The sequence below is a fragment of the Prionailurus viverrinus genome, chromosome D2 (assembly GCF_022837055.1).
Source record: "Prionailurus viverrinus isolate Anna chromosome D2, UM_Priviv_1.0, whole genome shotgun sequence".
In the NCBI taxonomy this organism is placed as follows: Eukaryota; Metazoa; Chordata; class Mammalia; order Carnivora; family Felidae; genus Prionailurus; species Prionailurus viverrinus.
This window is the reverse complement of record NC_062571.1, coordinates 56,322,056-56,341,439: the sequence shown is the minus strand read 5'-3', so window position 1 is coordinate 56,341,439 and position 19,384 is coordinate 56,322,056. Positions and strand designations below refer to the sequence as shown.

At 37.3% G+C, this 19,384-nt stretch overlaps 1 protein-coding gene across 1 annotated transcript in view; it reads left to right on the top strand.

Annotated features, from left to right (window-relative positions):
* The window catches only part of TM9SF3 (transmembrane 9 superfamily member 3), a 75,917-nt gene that overhangs the window by 8,411 nt on the left and 48,122 nt on the right, over positions 1-19,384 (top strand). Inside the window, exons 2-3 of the mRNA XM_047825092.1 lie at positions 2,528-2,723; positions 12,826-12,948. Coding sequence (XP_047681048.1) covers positions 2,528-2,723; positions 12,826-12,948 — 319 coding nt within the window. The remainder of the gene's footprint in view (positions 1-2,527; positions 2,724-12,825; positions 12,949-19,384) is intronic.

Sequence of the window (19,384 nt, the reverse complement as noted above, 5' to 3'; positions counted from 1 at the left end):
TGCAGACTCGGCAGGATTAATGACAAGGTCCTCATTGATAGGTCCTCTTGTTCAGCATTCTAATCTTAAATAGATGTATTTTGTTACCTTCCCTTTTTCTCTAAAAGGGAACTATTGCAATCAGTGCACATATCAGTCAATACGCATACTTCAAACTTTTTTTTTAGTAAGTTGCTAATGAACTTTACATTTCAGCATTTTTTCTGTGTTTTTTTTTTTCATTGTTTTCCCGTTGTATTTATTAAATACTTTTTGTGTAGATTATACTATGCAGAGAGGTTTCTGCCAAGTGAGCAGGTTTCAATTCTAATACTAGCTATGGTCAGTTGATCATTGATTGGTTTAGCGCACTGTTTTGAGAATTCTTATGCTATAACCGTCTCTGTAAAGGAGTGCCTTGATTGATTAGTGCTGTGTGACCATGAGCATCAGATGAAGAGTGGTGGTGTAATAGCTTTGTCAGCTGAATGGGGATGTATGGATATATTCAGACCTTTGATTCCTTCCTTCATACGTGAAGATTATCTATAGTTGTTTTTCTGAGTTCACTTGAAATGGTTTATGATTTTCTATATTGTTAGAGAATTTTCTTCTCTGCCAAAGCAGAATTAATGATTCCTTTGTTGCTGCTATGATAGCCCTTTATTACCTTAGTTTTAATGCTATTTCTTCATCATTAATCATTTACTTGTCTTCCACTATAGATTGTGAACTTAAAGGAAAGGACAGTATTTTATTTATCTATACATTGACCCTTGAACAACACAGGTTTGAACTGCGTAGTTCTGCTTACATGCAGATTTTTTTCCGTAAATACAGTGCAGTATGACAAATGTACTTTGTCTTCCTTACAATTTTCTTAACATTTTCTCTTCTCTAACTTACTTTATTGTAAGAATACAGTATATAATACATATAACATACAAAAATGTGTTAATCGATTGTTTATGTTGTTGGTAAGGCTTCTGATCAACAAGGCTATTCGCAGTTAAGTTTTGGGGTAGTCAAAAGTTACGTATGGATTTTTGACTGCATGGTGGGTTGGTGACCCTAACCCTGCATTGTTCAAGGGTCAACTGTGTGTCCTTAACACCTAACACTATGCTTGGTACGTGTCTCATGTATTCAAAAAATAAGATAGTTTATTATTTTCTTAATGACCTAAACGATGTTTTATATGACATTGAGACGTTTATTATATTTGAAGATGAGGTGATTATATCTAACTCCTAGGATGCTGGTGCTGTGAATCAAAAGGAAGATGTAGATGCTTTGGGTAAGAGTAGACAAGTCAGTGTGGTTTTGGAATGCAGAGAGACTTGGGGTTTGAGTTTCCGTGTGCGAGTGCATGGTGATACCATTAGAAAAACAAAGATGAAAGGGTAGATTTGGGTGGCATGAGTTTGTTTTTGGAGAGGTTGGATTTTGATTAAAAAAATGTTTTTATATTAGTTTTAGAGGTAAGAATTTGGTAGTTGGTTAGTTGGTTAGCTTTCTCTAGTACATGCTCCTTAGCACTCTACTTTATTATAATTACTTGTTCAATGTCCATCTTTCCCTTTAGGCTTTGAGCTCCAGTAGGGCAGGGAACCTGTCTTGTTAACAGCTGTATCCTCAGCTATAAACACAATTATTGGATGTAGCAGGCACTCGGTAAATAATTGATCAGTGATTTAATGTCTGCACTGTTAGTTGACTTAAATTGTATCCTATCTTGTCTTCAGTTTGTGTTGCTGTGGGTAATTGCTTTTCATAGAATCATTGGAATTTTAAACTTAAGATTTTAGAAATCTTTGGCACATTCCCAGTTGGACCCTGGAAAGGTGGAGTCACCTACCCACAGTCATTGGACCACACTCCAGATTTAGCTACAGATGGTATTTACTGATGGCGAGAATCATTGTTACTTATCCAAAGAAGTATGCATACAGTACATGTCTTTCAGGCTAGTAAAGGGGGAAGATAGAATGATGGCTTGAGTGGACTGTGGAGATTTCCATAGCATGGGTTTCTCTTCCTCTTGTTTAGTCATTTCTAGTACCTTGACCAATGGCCACGGAAAAGATCAGAAAGGAGATGAAATTTTATTTGCGCTTGCTGGCAACATTAGATTTTTTAGTTCCTAATGATTAGCATGAGTTTCTGGGTAAGCTATTGATTTTCTTTCCTCCTTCCTTGTCCATGTTAGCATGGTGAATAATACTGGTTCTGGGTTCACCATTATTTGATGCGCTGTTGAACTCTTATGTGCTATTGGACTTTGTTTAAACAGTACCTTCTGTAAAACAAAGTTTAGAAAAGATGGATCTGCCTGAGATCACAATCAGAAGATATAATTTTAAAATTCAACAAGTGTCTTTGTAAGGTATGGACATTGATCATCAGATTAAAATAAAATAAACCTCCAGTATTTTATAGCTTCCCAAACACAGTACACTTTTGTTTAGATCATATAACAAATACTCCCTTAATTTAAATTAGATTAAAAAATTTATAATTTGTTTTTTTGTTTGTTTGTTTGTTTCAGTATCATGATAAAGAGGAAGTTGTCTTATGGATGAATACTGTTGGGCCCTACCATAATCGCCAAGAGACATATAAGTACTTTTCACTTCCATTTTGTGTGGGGTCAAAAAAAAGTATCAGTCATTACCATGAAACTCTGGGAGAAGCACTTCAAGGAGTTGAATTGGAATTTAGTGGTCTGGATATTAAATTCAAAGGTAAGTAAACCTTAATAGTCCTTATAGTACAAGTCAGATTATAGACTAGGGTTTCTCGGTTTTGACACTATTGACATTGGGGCCAGATATTCTATTTTGTGGGGGGCTGTCCTGTACTTTGTAGGATGTTTAGCAAAGTTCTTGGCTTCTACCCAGTAAGTGCCAGTAGCACCTTCCAGTTGTGACAGTCCAGCCTGTCATCAGACATTGCTGATTGACCTTAGAGAACCACTGCTTTAAACTCTAAAAAATGTTTTAATCTGTAAGTTAAGTTGCATTGAGAAAAGTATGTTAGTAAGTAACAAAGGTTTATTTTGAATATTTGTAAAATAATAAAGTAAATATTTGTTAAAATTTTATTTCCCTAACCTATTTCTTCCTGAAAAGTGATTTCTAGTAAACCTTCTAGTTATTGGACATATGTGGTTAGGGAAGGCTGTCAGGAGATTTCATAATTTCTGGAGGTGCAAGAATGTCATGGGGTATATGGATATTTAAAATTCTGTGTAAAGCCTCAAATTCAGACCTGTACCATTGGCTCAGAATGTATTTATCAGTGGGTGTTAATTTACTCTTTCAATTCTTGTAAGTAGTGTGGTTTTAAATTTTAGGTCAAAGACTTGTTAAAATTGGAAAAAAATCCTCATCTATTTATTATGCAGGTATCTATTTTATCAGGCCCTTTGAGTTTAAAGTGTTTAAACTTCTAATTTTTCTCTGTGAAATTAGCCAGAGAGTATGTTTCCTCCTGCATAGACATTTTTAACCCAGTGAACAGAAGCTTGAGTAATTGAGTTTTTACAGGATCTTTGATTAGGTGTCCTGATTTTTGAATAGAGCTTGGATCTTGTAATCAGGAACTCTGAATTTTAATCCTGTTTTTTACTGCATTGATTTTACTGAAGCTCTTTAATTGTGACTTCATTGTCTACAAGTGTAAAATGAACCGTAATTGCTGCTATTTTTGCACTTTTGAGAAACGGATGTGAATTGAGATTTTTAAAGATAATGTTTAATTTTGACTAGTTAAATTTCATTCTTGTTTTCAGAATATTTTTGTTATTGTTGAAAATAGGTGTACATATTTGTATTCTCCCCACCCTTTCCCCACACTGTGTTCTTTGGGGCTTAATTATAAAATTAAGTTGTAAATTTAAACCACAGTGACCTGCCTGTAACTTTATAAATTATTGTAAACATGCCCTAAGGCTTGAGTTTTAATTTAATCAGGCAACTTAACTACTTAATTACAAGTAAGGAGAAAACTTGGACTGGCATGTGGGATCTTTGAGAACATCAATCCTACATTTATTCACATAACTGTCTCCTTTTACATACTTGGTGCACATTTCTAGTGTACCAAGGAGGAACCAGAGAGAGAGAGAATAGGCAAAAAAACTCTGAGTCCTGCTTTGTTGCCGTGGACATATTTGATCACTTTTTGAAGTCCTCACCCTGTTTACTAAAGAAGAGTAATCTTTCAGCTATTTTCACTTGTCCTCTTTTATTCGTTCCTTGAGGCTGAAATGGGTAGATTGTTTAGATAGAGGGGAACGTTTTCGTGGGCTGTAAAAGTGGGCTTTATTTTCCTTTCCGACTAAGCACCTTTTGATGAAAAGCACAAGGATTGGCCAGGTGTTATTCCCGGAGAGTTGGCGGTTCCTTGGAGTCTTCTCAGCTCTGCACCTCCAACGCAGGCGGATGTGCTGCTAAGGGAGCTGCTAAATTAAGTGGTCCCAATGAAAAAGTAAATGCTGATTAGATTTCTCTTTTGCTTGCCCTGTTCAAAGACATAGTTGATCATGCTTTGAGAAATGTTTTACTAGGTTTCCTGGTTGTTATTTATGGTGTCATAGAATTTTAAAGGTTGGATGCGCCTTAGAGATTGTCATCTGATTTCCCCTTAGTGAAGCCCAGAGATGAAATGATTTGCCCAAGGCGTATCATGGCATACTAATAATGCCACGGAAACTCGAGCCTTCTGTCCCTACGTGAATTATAGAAACATTTATATTGTTAATCTTTTCATCTCTCAAGTATTCGATTTTTAAAGGTTCTTCTAAAGGCGTATTCAAATAAGAACATAAAGTTTTGGAAATATTTCAAAACTAGAAAATACTGTGTATATATATATACACACACACACACTCACACACAGATAAATATACATGCCTTTTTTAAAATTTAGTAGATTCTGCCAGGTTAAATGAATTGGTATTATCTCATAAAGGTCACTAAATTGACCTTTAGGGAACGAGTGACAGTCTTAAGTCTAATGTAGGATGCCTCTCACTTGAGATTTTATGTACAGCTTTTTTTTTTCCTCCTAATAATGTTATATACTACCATTAGACAAAATACTAAACCAAGAACATTTAAATAAGATTAAAAATAGAAGGGCAGAATTAAGTTGGGTATCTTTGAACCAGGCCTGAATGCATTACCCTATGATTTTAGAGGGTACCTCTTGGAACCCTGCCATTGCAGAATAGAGAAAACATGTGCTTTAGAGTCAGAGACTTGATGCATCCCAGTGCCACCTCTGCCTACCTGTTTAGTCATGGACAAGTTATTCTTACACTTTGAATCTCATTTTCCTCATCTGTGAAATAAAGGAAATGATATCTACTTGACAGAATTGTTTGATTTAAATGAGGTAGTTTGTGTAGAGCATTTATCAAAGTTCCTGATACATAGTTTACATTTTTAAAATGGCCATTGGTAGGAATACTAATCACACATAGTGTGGGTCTGTAGTTCCAACTTAATTTTGTATTAGCAATTATGAAATGTTAAATTAGTTTATTGATTATAGGGTTTGATTTATCCTCAAACTATTGTACTAGCTTGCTAAGTAGTTTAGTTAGTTCTGCTAGGGCAGGGACAGTGGCTTTCTTGTTCACTCTTGCATCCTTAGCTATTAAGACATTGTAAGCTCTTTTTTTTTTTTAAGTTTATTTATTTTGAGAGAGAGAGAGAGAGAGAGAGAGCACTTGTGAGTGGGGAGGGGCAGATAGGAGAGAGAGAATCCCAAGCAGGCTCTGTGCTATTAGTGCAGAGCCTGACGTCGGGTTTGATCTCACAAATTATGAGACCATGACTTGAGCCAAAATCAAGAGTCAGATGCTTAACTGAGCCACCCAGGCACTCCCTATCTGTTCTTTTAAAATAAATTGTTTCAAATATTTATTTTTGAGAGAGGGACAGAGAGAGAGACAGAGTGAGAGTGGGGGAGGTGTAGAGAGAAAGGGAGACATAGAATCTGAAGCAGGCTCTAGTCTCTGAGCTGTCAGCACAGAGCCGGACGTGGGGCTCAAACCCACAAGCTGTGAGATCATGACCTGAGCCAAAGTCAGACGCTTAACGGACTGAGCCACCCAGGCTCAGATAGCACCCTGTGCCTATCTGTTCTTTATGATAATTGGTTCTACTATGATCTTTAGATGATCTGGAATAGTAATTCCTAACCAGGGGAGGTCACTGTCCACTCCCCTTCTCCCTCATTTGAGAATTCTTACAGCATAATGAAGGATATTGTTGAAAAATTGATGGCTTCTAGAGGATTCTTTCCTCCCATTTGTTTTATTGATCTTCTTTTGAATTTTCTTTTTCTTGAATATCCCAACTTAACAGAGGGATGAAATTATAAAAGAAATATAAGTATTTCTTTTGCTTCTCTAGAGTGAAATGATAAGAGAACTACAGATAAAGGGAAATGCCAAAGGCTACTCTGAGTCTTATGTATTTCTAATTCAGTGATTCTCAGTCTTGACAGTTTTCATCCTCAATGTTATGAGGTGTATATCCTTGTTTTTCAGATGAGGAGGTTGGGGCCCAGAGGTTGGGTAACTTGTCCAAGGGTTCACAGATGCAAAGTGGCAGGGTAAGGATTTGAACCTAGGGAGCGCAGGGCTAGAGTTTGAGCTTTTAACCACAGTGCAGTATGTCCTTCCAGATACCTGTCTGGGTGGTAAGAGCCTGATTGCCAAAGACTGGGGAAAAGTCTGGAAAAGTGGCAGGTCCTTTCATTCTGCCTAAAGATTTTTACTTAAGTTAATCCCCCCACCCTGTTTTCAGTCCCTGGATTCTACTCTCCCTAATTGTGCAGCCTTTTTGTTGGAGTTCTCTAGGGGAAGGTTTCTCTGGTCTACTGGAGGGGGGGGATTGAGGTTATTCATCTAGCTTTGTGGTGAGTGGAAAAGGGAACTTGGGCATCTAAGCCTTCCATAAACATATTTTTATACAGTTCCTCTATGTGTTCAGCCCTAGATCCTGTCCCCTAATTTTTGACATGTGTGGTGCCTTTCAAGTCCTGAGAATCTCAAGTGTCTCTTGTGTTCTGTGACACCAACCCCCTTTCTTCTGTTATGGTTTCTTCTGCTTTGTTAGTCATTTACCATCTTCTGTTAATTTTCAGTGTTCCAAAAATGCTTTGAAATCTTACTGTCCTCTTTTTGTCCTTGTGTACCTACATCCTTTTAATTCCTTTATTGACATTTTAATGGAGTTTCAGGAGGGAAAGGACACATACTTGTGGTTAATCTGCCTTGTTTAATTGGAAGTCTGGGAACTTAATGCCATATTTTGTCCTGTTGGTTTCAACCAGAGTGTTTTAGCCAGACCAAATAATTTGAATCTTGTACTGAATCTTGTATTTAGGTATTTTGAATTCTGGTGTTAGCAATTCCTTAAACCTTGTGCTGACTGCAAATTTGAATAGCCTGGGCTTTTTATAAGTTCCTTTTCAAACCATTGATAACATTGTTCTACTCCAGATTGATTTTTTTTTTTTTTTCAAAAGAATGTATGTGTATATATTTTTTTCTGATTTTGACAATGATATAGGATCGGTGTACAAAATTTAGAAACTACAGAGAAATATAAAGAAGCAAATAAAAAATCACCTGGATATAATTATCATTAACATTTTCTTCCATCCTTCTTTCTTTGCATTCACCCACATTATTTAGAATTTTAAAGGGGCGCCTGGGTGGCGCAGTCGGTTAAGCGTCCGACTTCAACCAGGTCACGATCTCGCGGACCGTGAGTTCGAGCCCCGCGTCAGGCTCTGGGCTGATGGCTCAGAGCCTGGAGCCTGTTTCTGATTCTGTGTCTCCCTCTCTCTCTCTGCCCCTCCCCCGTTCATGCTCTGTCTCTCTCTGTCCCAAAAATAAATAAACGTTGAAAAAAAAAATTGGGTTCCTGTTATATATATGATTTCAAAAAATTGTGTAATATAGTGTTTATTATGTGTCAGATACATAATATTTTTAACTTACTGTTAATAAGTTATGTATAGTTTTTACTCTTCTTTTTTTTCTTTTTTTTAATATTTATTTTGAGAGAGAAAGAGAAAAAAAAAAGTGAGTGGGGGAGGGGCACAGAGAGAGCATCTCAAGCAGGTTCCACACAGTCAGTGCAGAGCCTGACCTGGGGCTCAGTCTCATGAACTATGAGATCATGACCTGAGCCGAGATCAAGAGTCAGATGCTTAACTAACTGAGCCACCCAGGTGCCCCTGTTAATTACTTTTTTAAAAATGTGTTTATGTTGTATTCTATAACTTGGATATTGTAATTTTCCCCATTTCCCGATGATAAGGTATTCTGATTGTTTTCTTTCTTTTTTTCCTTTACTTCTCTTCCTCCCTTCCTTTCTGTTTTCTTTCTTCCTTGCTTGCTTTTTTTTTTTTTAATGTTTTATTTTTGAGAGAGCACAAGTGGGGAAGGGGCAGAGAGAGAGGGAGACAGAAGATCCAAAGTAGGCTCTGTGCTGACAGCAGTGAGCCTGATACAGGGCTCAAATTCACGAACTGCTAGATCATGATCTGAGTGAAAGACACTCTAACAACTGAGCCATCCAGGTGCCCCCCCTCCTTGCTTTTTTTTGATTTTTTTTCTATTAGAAATAATCATTTGGCTACCCTAGCACTTAAGTATTTTAATGCATCTCTGAATCTTTTATTAAGGTAAATTCTTAGAATTACTGAATCAAAGGATATAAACATTTTTAAGGCCTTTCTCTCTCTCTCTCTCTGTTTCTTTTTGTTTTAGAGAGAGAGATCATATAAGAAGGGGAGAGGGGCAGAGAGGGGGAAGAGAGAGAATCTGAAGCAGGCTCCACGCTCAGTGCGGAGCCTAACATAAGGGTCTCAATCCCATGACCCAGGATTATGACCTGAGCTGAAATCAAGAGTTGGATGCTCAACTGATTGAGCCACCCAGGAGCCCCAAAGGCAAATCTTGGTATATGTTGCCAATTAGTCATCTAGGAAAAAATTGTACAGTTTACATTCCAGATAGTTTGGTCAGTTAATCAATACTTTTAATATATATATGCTTTAATATATAATATAATGCTTTCGATATATATATTGATTAACTGTGACTATACCAGTTTTTCCAGATCTTTTTTTTTCTTCATTCAGCAGATTTTGAGTGTTTAGTGCTTTCCAGCACTACAGTAGGCTCTGGGTGTACAAAGTTGAACCAGAAACTCTGGCTTCAGGGGTCCATGGGTTTTCTGAAATTGTACATTTAGTTTTGTGTGAATGTGCATTTTGGGGGGACAAGGGAGACACCACTTTCATTGGATTCTCAAATGGATATGTGGCCCAAGGAAACACTGTGAATATATTGACACTTTTAATTCTTAAAACAACTCTGGAAGAGAGATAGCATAGATGTTATCTCTGTCTTACCGGGGAGGGATCTGAGGTTTGCAAAGGTTGAATGACTGGCTTTTATTCACATAGCTAGTCAATAGTAGAATCCAGACTAAAACTCAAGTTTCTGTCTATAAATTTGTCTATGGTGACTTCATGAAAAACTGCCAAGTGCTGCTGAATTTGAGTTAGAGCATTTGTGATTTCCAGTTAAGTAATGCTATCAAAAGAGAAAGCTAATAAAGCTAGGCATGATAGGTTCCTAGAGAACTCAAACAGTTTCCATATTCTTTTGGCAATGTTTGCATTGTCCATTCAGTTATTAGTTTGGGGTGTTGTTGTGAATTGATGACAGATATACTGGTATGTAGTTTCCAGAATCTACCCGTGCTGTCTGCTTGAAAAGTCAGTATTAACATTACCACTTTATAACTTTGCTTTTGTTCCCCCCATCCCCGCCATATAATGTGTGTTTACATTGGTGAAATCTTAATTGGCTCCTCTTCAGAATTCATAGGTGTGTATTTCATCTGAAAAAGGTATGTCCTTTTATAATTTTACAGTAGTGACTTACGGTGATAGATTTTTCAGAATTGTTTTCCAATTAAATGCTGAACAATGATTTGGCATATTTAGACACTTTACATTAGTTATTTTCAAAGCGGCTCCCTCCTGAGAGAAGTGCTGTTTTAGCTGAGCAACCAGACTTTTCAATTATTTGTGATGTTTGTATTTGCCCACATGTCTGCAAGAGGAATTTCATTAAAATATGACCTCACATGGTCCTTTTTATAGCCCACGATAACGATAGGTTTTCCCTTTGACCCGTTTCTTTACTCGATTTTACATCAGTGAAAGATACTCTTCAAGACCTCTTTGTGAATCATTCTGAGATACTCCACTCAAAAATTTCATTTGTTTATATTGGCATTTTTCTCCTTACATGCACACACGCACACTAATCATACACAAATGAATGTATATGTGTGTACTGTCATATACTTCATGTTTTCCTTTGCTGAATAAATGTAAAAGCATGCTCTTGAAATTTGCTAAAATGTTCTGTTTGTTTAGTGCCTGTTCTGTGTAGAGTACTGAAACAGGCATAGGTGGGGATAAAAAGGATATAATCAGTATACACATAGCTCTCAAGGCCTGACAGTCTTTTTGAGGAGGTAAGATACTGGTATGAGGTTGTAAGTGGTATAGGCTTAGGTGTCATAGAGAGGTATGGGGAGAAAGCCATGGAACTTCACAGAAAGGGGTGGGCTCTGGTATTTGAGAGGTGTGAGGGGTGGGGAATTCAGGATTACTCTACGGAGGAGAGGGTAGGAGATGGGAAAAATTTTAGGATAGACATTTGTAGTAGACTTTCCAACATAGGCCAGAAAGTCCAGAGGCCAAGAGAGCACAAGATGTGTGCAAACTGCAGGTAGTTGGGTTTGGCTAGAGTATAGGGTGAGAAGATGATAGATAGTTGGGCAAGAGAGAAATGAACTGAAGTTCAGACTGTGAGGAATCCTAAAAGCTTTATGCAGGTAAATGCCATTTTGTATATCTCAGAACTTCGCGCGTAAGACCTCCACACTGTTAGTGGAGATTATCTGTGAATGTCTGATTTTAACAGCAAGGAATTTGGTGGCTTTGCAGTATTTGCTGTGAGGTCTCTCACAGCTGTTTGCTGCTGCCCAAGCCTGGACCTTCCTGTGGTTCTTTCTCCCCTCATTGCAGTAGTCTCCTGCTGCCCTTTGTGCATTATCACGCTCTGGAAATCTGGAGACCTCTTGCTACCAGTTCTTCTAGTTCCTGCTGTAGGAACCCTTTCTAGCAATCTCGTGTCCTAACCCTCCCGCCCTTCTCTGCTCTGTCTCAGTTTTTGCCATTATGAAAATCCTAAATTCCTTGCTGCCTGAAAGGGCCTTGGTGGAAAGGAAGTCTGTGTGGGAGCCATTGTTGGAGGCGACAGCAATTTTCTTCTTCTACTTTGGGAGTGAGAGTATTTCCCTATCTGTCTTTCATGGACTTCAGTGTTTCCTGCCGTCTTGGTGTTATGATTTTGGGGTACCCACTCTGGACTGAGCTCTAATAAGGGAAAGCTGTTCTTGTTGAGGATTGGGAAGACATGTTGCTAGTGTCATAACTCAGATTGCTGTTTCTCGTGGAAATAATATAGCTGGCTATTAATCATGGTTCAGCTGCAATTTATGTTTAAGAAGTTTTAATCAAGATTTAAGAAATTTAACATTGTTTCTTGGGGGGAATTGCATTTCAAGTTCAAAATAACCGATAATATAATACAGGAGACCTTCAACAACTGTGCTTTCTTGTTGTTGTTGTTAGGATTTATCATTTATTCTAATTGCCTAAGTAATCTACAAAAACAATTTAATCATTTAAGTGGACATCTAGAGTGTTTGCAGGTTTTTTGGGTTTGGTCTTATTTTGTTTAGAAACTAATGACCATAAGCACATCTTTTCCAGTTTATTGAGAAATAGCCGCATATATCACTGTAGAAGTTTAAGGCATACAAGCATGATTGTTTGATTCACACATATTGTGAAATGATTACCACAAATAAGTTGGGCTAACATCCATATTCTCACATAGATAAAAAGAAAAGAAGAAAGAAAAAAATTTTCTTCTTGTGATGAGAACTTTTAGGATTTACTCTCTTAAAGACCTTCCTATGTCATACAGCAGTGTTAGCTATAGTCATCACGTTGTACGTTGTATCCCTAGCACTTATTTATAAGCCCATTTTGAAAGCACATTTTTGAAACGTTTATAGGTTAGAGACCATCTGAACAGTATTGTGGTAGCAGTATTTTTTAAAGCATTCAAGTGGAAATGACTCATCTCTATGGGACCTTTGGGTAATTAATAAACAGTGACACCTGCTAGATGGAGGTTGTATTTTAATCTTTCTAATTATGAAGAGTCTCTAGAATTCCTCATAGAATCTATGGCCTCCAGTGACTTGCATTTCCAAGAATGTTAAAATGAATATTTATCTCAGAGATCTTACAGCTAGAAGTTGTTCTATTTAGGATCATATTTTTGAGTTTTTATGTACATTAAATGAGGACTTTCCTGTGTATTGTAAGCTTTTTTATTTTTGTTTTTAAAAGCAAATTATTCATTTTAAAATTATTTTGTAAATGTTCTTGTATAATTTTCTTTATACAAAGGAAAATTTCTTCATGTAATTAGATAGTCTTTGAAAATAAAGATGGTTAAATTCTTTTATTTTGAAAAATCTTAAAACATTCATTAAAAAGGAAAGAATTATCAACTGAATGAATCCTCCTATAATTATCATCTAAATTCAACTGTTATGAATACAAATTTTAACTTAAGGAAATGTTGGCTTTTTCTTGTGTAATTTTTCCTCTATTTTGCAAACCAGTGTGCTAATTCACAATTTTTATTTTATGCAGATGATGTGATGCCAGCCACTTACTGTGAAATTGACTTAGATAAAGAAAAGAGAGATGCATTTGTGTATGCTATTAAAAATCACTACTGGTACCAGATGTACATAGATGACTTACCAATATGGGGTAGGTATTATATGTTCCATTTAAAGTTTGGGCATACTTGCATAATAAGCATGACTTATGTAATGACTCTTAAGGTGATTGATTGTACACTGAATCAGTAAATGAGTTTTCACTATTTTCCACGGAATTATTTTAACATCAATTTTATGATCCCTTGTTGATCATACAGTTTTTGACTCTTTATGATCCCTGTTGCTTGAAGGGGTTTTAACGTTGCCAAACCTTGTATGATATTCCCTCAAAATACAACTTTTATATAGTATAACTTTTCAGATTTAAGGAATTAAAAGGCATTTTGAACAATCTGAAATATCTTCCCTTCCCCCATTTTTGTATATCTTATTTTCACTTATTCTGTCATATATAATCAAAGGAACTAAATAGGATTTTGAAGTTTTATTTGGGCTTTCTCTCATGTGGAACTGTGGTAGTATGGTTTTAGATAAGACAGTCTCCTGAGCGACTTGTTCTGCAGACTCCTAACACTGTATGTTTAAAGTTTTTTTTATTTTTTTTTTTAAGATTTTTATTTTTAAGTAATCTCTACACCCTGTTCGAACTTACAGCCCTGAGATCGTGAGTCATGTCTCTACTGCCTGAACCAACCAGGCACCCCTAAAAACATTTTAGTGTTTTAGCTCTTATTTTTCTGTATTGATGGATAGTTAATATAAACCTATACAAAATCCAAACTCTGCTTGTGCTGGACTTGATTAGATTATTTTAGTTGGTTTTTTTCTTTGAAGGATATATTGACATGCAGCTTTGCAGGAGAACATCAGTATTAGGTAAAGGAGTTCACATCTATGTACTGTTGAAATGAGTTAGTATTGCAAGTCAGTATAAAGTAATTGAATATTCTAAAGAGGGTGGGAAGTGACTATTCGAAAGAGTAGTTGAGTACTTACTGCAATTGGCAGGGCATTTGGGGACCACAGCTGCTCTGTGTCCCTTTGTGTCTCATATGAGTGACAGCATGCAAGGCACAGAGCTCTGCCAGATATGTATGCTACTGACGAGGTGGGGAGAGTCCCATAGCTGGTTGAGCTACGTGAAGGTGGTGAACTTGTTAAGAATATGATGAAATTAAATCATTATGCTATGATAACCAGCATGTTTGATCATATTATTCTCTTGGTGGGTTTTTTTCCCCCTTTGGACACCTGTTCTTATATATAATAAACATTCTGATTCTTTAATTTGTTGGCAGACCACTATATTCTTGAGCAGCAAACTGAAATACTGAACATATCAGACCAGAGTCTAATGTGGTTCTAAGATGAAATTTGTAAGAAAGTCAATCTCAAGATGTAATTGTATGCATCATTGCTATCTGTTGCATGTTAATTAGGTATAAATAGTAAGCATTTCATATTAATGACTATAATTAGCGTTAACATTAACACAGACATTTCTGTGATCAGCTCTGAGGGTAGCAGGAAGATGTGCTGAATAGTCGCTCAAGATTTGTGAGCCTGTAGTTCAGAAGAACCCATTAGTCAGGGTTTCCTCTGTTTTTGGTGGGAGAGCAAGTTCCTCTCCTGTTCTTTTTCCATTGCTTTTGGGTTTCTTTTATGACCATAGTTTTTTTTTGTCATTTCTGTGGATTTCCTTAGCAACATGGCAATTGTGCTTTCCTGTTAAAATAAATCTTTTTTAGCCCTGGGATTCCAGGGTCTGTTGTGTTTAGGAAAGATACGTTTGGGTGTCCTAGAATGTCTGAACTACAAAAATTCTTGTCAGAAGAAAATTCTTACTTAGCTTTTTCTTGGGGTAAGTATTTCACAATCTTTTTTAAAGCCCCTTAGAGAGAGGTGCCTGAGTGGTTCAACCCAGGTCGGTTGAGTGCCTGACTCTTGATTTCGGCTCAGGTCATGATCCCAGGGTTGTGGGATTGAGTCCCATGTTGGGCTCTGCACTGAGCGTGGAGCCTGCTTGAGATTGATATTCTCTCTCTCTCTCTCTCTCTCTCTCTCTCTCTCTCTCTTCCTCTCTCTCCCCCTCTCTCCCCCTCTCTCCCCCTCTCTCCCCCTCTCTCCCCCTCTGCCCCTGTCCCCGACTCACATTCTCTCTCTCTCTCTCAAAAAAAAAAAACAAAAAAACAAAAAAAAACAACCCTCAGAGAATAGCTCATTTGGTGTAATTGTCTCTATCCCAGAGTTTTCAGAGTACGTAGGTAAATAAACCTTGATGAAATTAATTATTAGAAGGATTTCATTATCCCTCTGCAACCCCAAATACAATGAAACTATATTCCTTGAATTTGTATCAATTTGAGAGAACAACTTTGGTTAATAAGCAAATACTCCTTAATAAGAAAGGATCTTTTTTTCCCCTACTACTTTAATGAGATGCATTAACCATAGAGGAAAGGAGTCACTTGTAGAGTATAAGGTTCTTGGGAAGTATATAGGTTTCGGTAGGGAACGTTAGATAAATAGCTGACAGTATGAGGGCACACGAGAGAGATCCCTAGCTACCACCTATTGCCCTGACACTATTCGGGTCTTCCTCCAGTATCTGAAGTTGTGATCAGAATGATCATTTTAAACTGTGCCTCATTAACATTTATCTTCAACACTCTTCATTTTGATGTTTTCCCAGGGATGGGGCCAGTGCTTGAAACATAAAGAAGAGACATTTTTTTTTTTTTTTTTTTGGGAGAAATTTTATTTTTTTTTATTTATTTTTTTTATATACGAAATTTATTGTCAAATTGGTTTCCATACAACACCCGGTGCTCATCCCAAAAGGTGCCCTCCTCAATACCCATCACCCACCCTCTCCTCCCTCCCACCCCCCATCAACCCTCAGTTTGTTCTCAGTTTTTAACAGTCTCTTATGCTTTGGCTCTCTCCCACTCTAACCTCTTTTTTTTTTTTTTCCTTCCCCTCCCCCATGGGTTCCTGTTAAGTTTCTCAGGATCCACATAAGAGTGAAACCATATGGTATCTGTCTTTCTCTGTATGGCTTATTTCACTTAGCATCACACTCTCCAGTTCTATCCACGTTGCTACAAAAGGCCATATTTCATTTTTTCTCATTGCCACGTAGTACTCCATTGTGTATATAAACCACAATTTCTTTATCCATTCATCAGTTGATGGACATTTAGGCTCTTTCCATAATTTGGCTATTGTTGAGAGTGCTGCTATGAACATTGGGGTACAAGTGCCCCTATGCATCAGTACTCCTGTATCCCTTGGATAAATTCCTAGCAGTGCTATTGCTGGGTCATAGGGTAGGTCTATTTTTAATTTTCTGAGGAACCTCCACACTGCTTTCCAGAGCGGCTGCACCAACAGTGCAAGAGGGTTCCCGTTTCTCCACATCCTCTCCAGCATCTATAGTCTCCTGATTTGTTCATTTTGGCCACTCTGACTGGCGTGAGGTGATACCTGAGTGTGGTTTTGATTTGTATTTCCCTGATAAGGAGCGACGCTGAACATCTTTTCATGTGCCTGTTGGCCATCCGGATGTCTTCTTTAGAGAAGTGTCTATTCATGTTTTCTGCCCATTTCTTCACTGGGTTATTTGTTTTTCGGGTGTGGAGTTTGGTGAGCTCTTTATAGATTTTGGATACTAGCCCCTTGTCCGATATGTCATTTGCAAATATCTTTTCCCAATCCGTTGGTTGCCTTTTAGTTTTGTTGGTTGTTTCCTTTGCTGTGCAGAAGCTTTTTATCTTCATAAGGTCCCAGTAATTCACTTTTGCTTTTAATTCCCTTGCCTTTGGGAATGTGTCGAGTAAGAGATTGCTACGGCTGAGGTCAGAGAGGTCTTTTCCTGCTTTCTCCTCTAAGGTTTTGATGGTTTCCTGTCTCACATTCAGGTCCTTTATCCATTTTGAGTTTATTTTTGTGAATGGTGTGAGAAAGTGGTCTAGTTTCAACCTTCTGCATGTTACTGTCCAGTTCTCCCAGCACCATTTGTTAAAGAGACTGTCTTTTTTCCATTGGATGTTCTTTCCTGCTTTGTCAAAGATGAGTTGGCCATACGTTTGTGGGTCTAGTTCTGGGGTTTCTATTCTATTCCATTGGTCTATGTGTCTGTTTTTGTGCCAATACCATGCTGTCTTGATGATGACAGCTTTGTAGTAGAGGCTAAAGTCTGGGATTGTGATGCCTCCTGCTTTGGTCTTCTTCAAAATTACTTTGGCTATTCGGGGCCTTTTGTGGTTCCATATGAATTTTAGGATTGCTTGTTCTAGTTTCGAGAAGAATGCTGGTGCAATTTTGATTGGGATTGCATTGAATGTGTAGATAGCTTTGGGTAGTATTGACATTTTGACAATATTTATTCTTCCAATCCATGAGCAGGGAATGTCTTTCCATTTCTTTAAATCTTCTTCAATTACCTTCATAAGCTTTCTATAGTTTTCAGCATACAGATCCTTTACATCTTTGGTTAGATTTATTCCTAGGTATTTTATGCTTCTTGGTGCAATTGTGAATGGGATCAGTTTCTTTATTTGTCTTTCTGTTGCTTCATTGTTAGTGTATAAGAATGCAACTGATTTCTGTACATTGATTTTGTATCCTGCAACTTTGCTGAATTCATGTATCAGTTCTAGCAGACTTTTGGTGGAGTGTATTGGATTTTCCATGTATAATATCATGTCATCTGCAAAAAGCGAAAGCTTGACTTCACCTTTGCCAATTTTGATGCCTTTGATTTCCTTTTGTTGTCTGATTGCTGATGCTAGAACTTCCAGCACTATGTTAAACAACAGCGGTGAGAGTGGGCATCCCTGTTGTGTTCCTGATCTCAGGGAAAAAGCTCTCAGTCTTTCCCCGTTGAGGATGATGTTAGCTGTGGGCTTTTCATAAATGGCTTTTATGATCTTTAAGTATGTTCCTTCTATCCCGACTTTCTCAAGGGTTTTTATTAAGAAAGGGTGCTGGATTTTGTCAAAGGCCTTTTCTGCATCGATTGACAGGATCATATGGTTCTTCTCTTTTTTTTTGTTAATGTGATGTATCACGTTGATTGATTTGCGAATGTTGAACCAGCCCTGCATCCCAGGAATGAATCCCACTTGATCATGGTGAATAATTCTTTTTATATGCCGTTGAATTCGATTTGCTAGTATCTTATTGAGAATTTTTGCATCCATATTCATCAGGGATATTGGCCTGTAGTTCTCTTTTTTTTACTGGGTCTCTGTCTGGTTTAGGAATCAAAGTAATACTGGCTTCATAGAATGAGTCTGGAAGTTTTCCTTCCCTTTCTATTTCTTGGAATAGCTTGAGAAGGATAGGTATTATCTCTGCTTTAAACGTCTGGTAGAACTCCCCTGGGAAGCCATCTGGTCCTGGACTCTTATTTGTTGGGAGATTTTTGATAACCGATTCAATTTCTTCGCTGGTTATGGGTCTGTTCAAGCTTTCTATTTCCTCCTGATTGAGTTTTGGAAGAGTGTGGGTGTTCAGGAATTTGTCCATTTCTTCCAGGTTTTCCAGTTTGTTGGCATATAATTTTTCATAGTATTCCCTGATAATTGTTTGTATCTCTGAGGGATTGGTTGTAATAATTCCATTTTCATTCATGATTTTATCTATTTGGGTCATCTCCCTTTTCTTTTTGAGAAGCCTGGCTAGAGGTTTGTCAATTTTGTTTATTTTTTCAAAAAACCAACTCTTGGTTTCGTTGATCTGCTCTACAGTTTTTTTAGATTCTATATTGTTTATTTCTGCTCTGATCTTTATTATTTCTCTTCTTCTGCTGGGTTTAGGCTGCCTTTGCTGTTCTGCTTCTATTTCCTTTAGGTGTGCTGTTAGATTTTGTATTTGGGATTTTTCTTGTTTCTTGAGATAGGCCTGGATTGCAATGTATTTTCCTCTCAGGACTGCCTTCGCTGCGTCCCAAAGCGTTTGGATTGTTGTATTTTCATTTTCGTTTGTTTCCATATATTTTTTAATTTCTTCTCTAATTGCCTGGTTGACCCACTCATTTGTTAGTAGGGTGTTCTTTAACCTCCATGCTTTTGGAGGTTTTCCAGACTTTTTCCTGTGGTTGATTTCAAGCTTCATAGCATTGTGGTCTGAAAGTATGCATGGTATAATTTCAATTCTGGTAAACTTATGAAGGGCTGTTTTGTGACCCAGTATATGATCTATCTTGGAGAATGTTCCATGTGCACTCGAGAAGAAAGTATATTCTGTTGCTTTGGGATGCAGAGTTCTAAATATATCTGTCAAGTCCATCTGATCCAATGTCTCATTCAGGGCCCTTGTTTCTTTATTGACCGTGTGTCTAGATGATCTATCCATTTCTGTAAGTGGGGTGTTAAAGTCCCCTGCAATTACCACGTTCTTATCAATAAGGTTGCTTATGTTTATGAGTAATTGTTTTATATATTTGGGGGCTCCGGTATTCGGCGCATAGACATTTATAATTGTTAGCTCTTCCTGGTGGATAGACCCTGTAACTATTA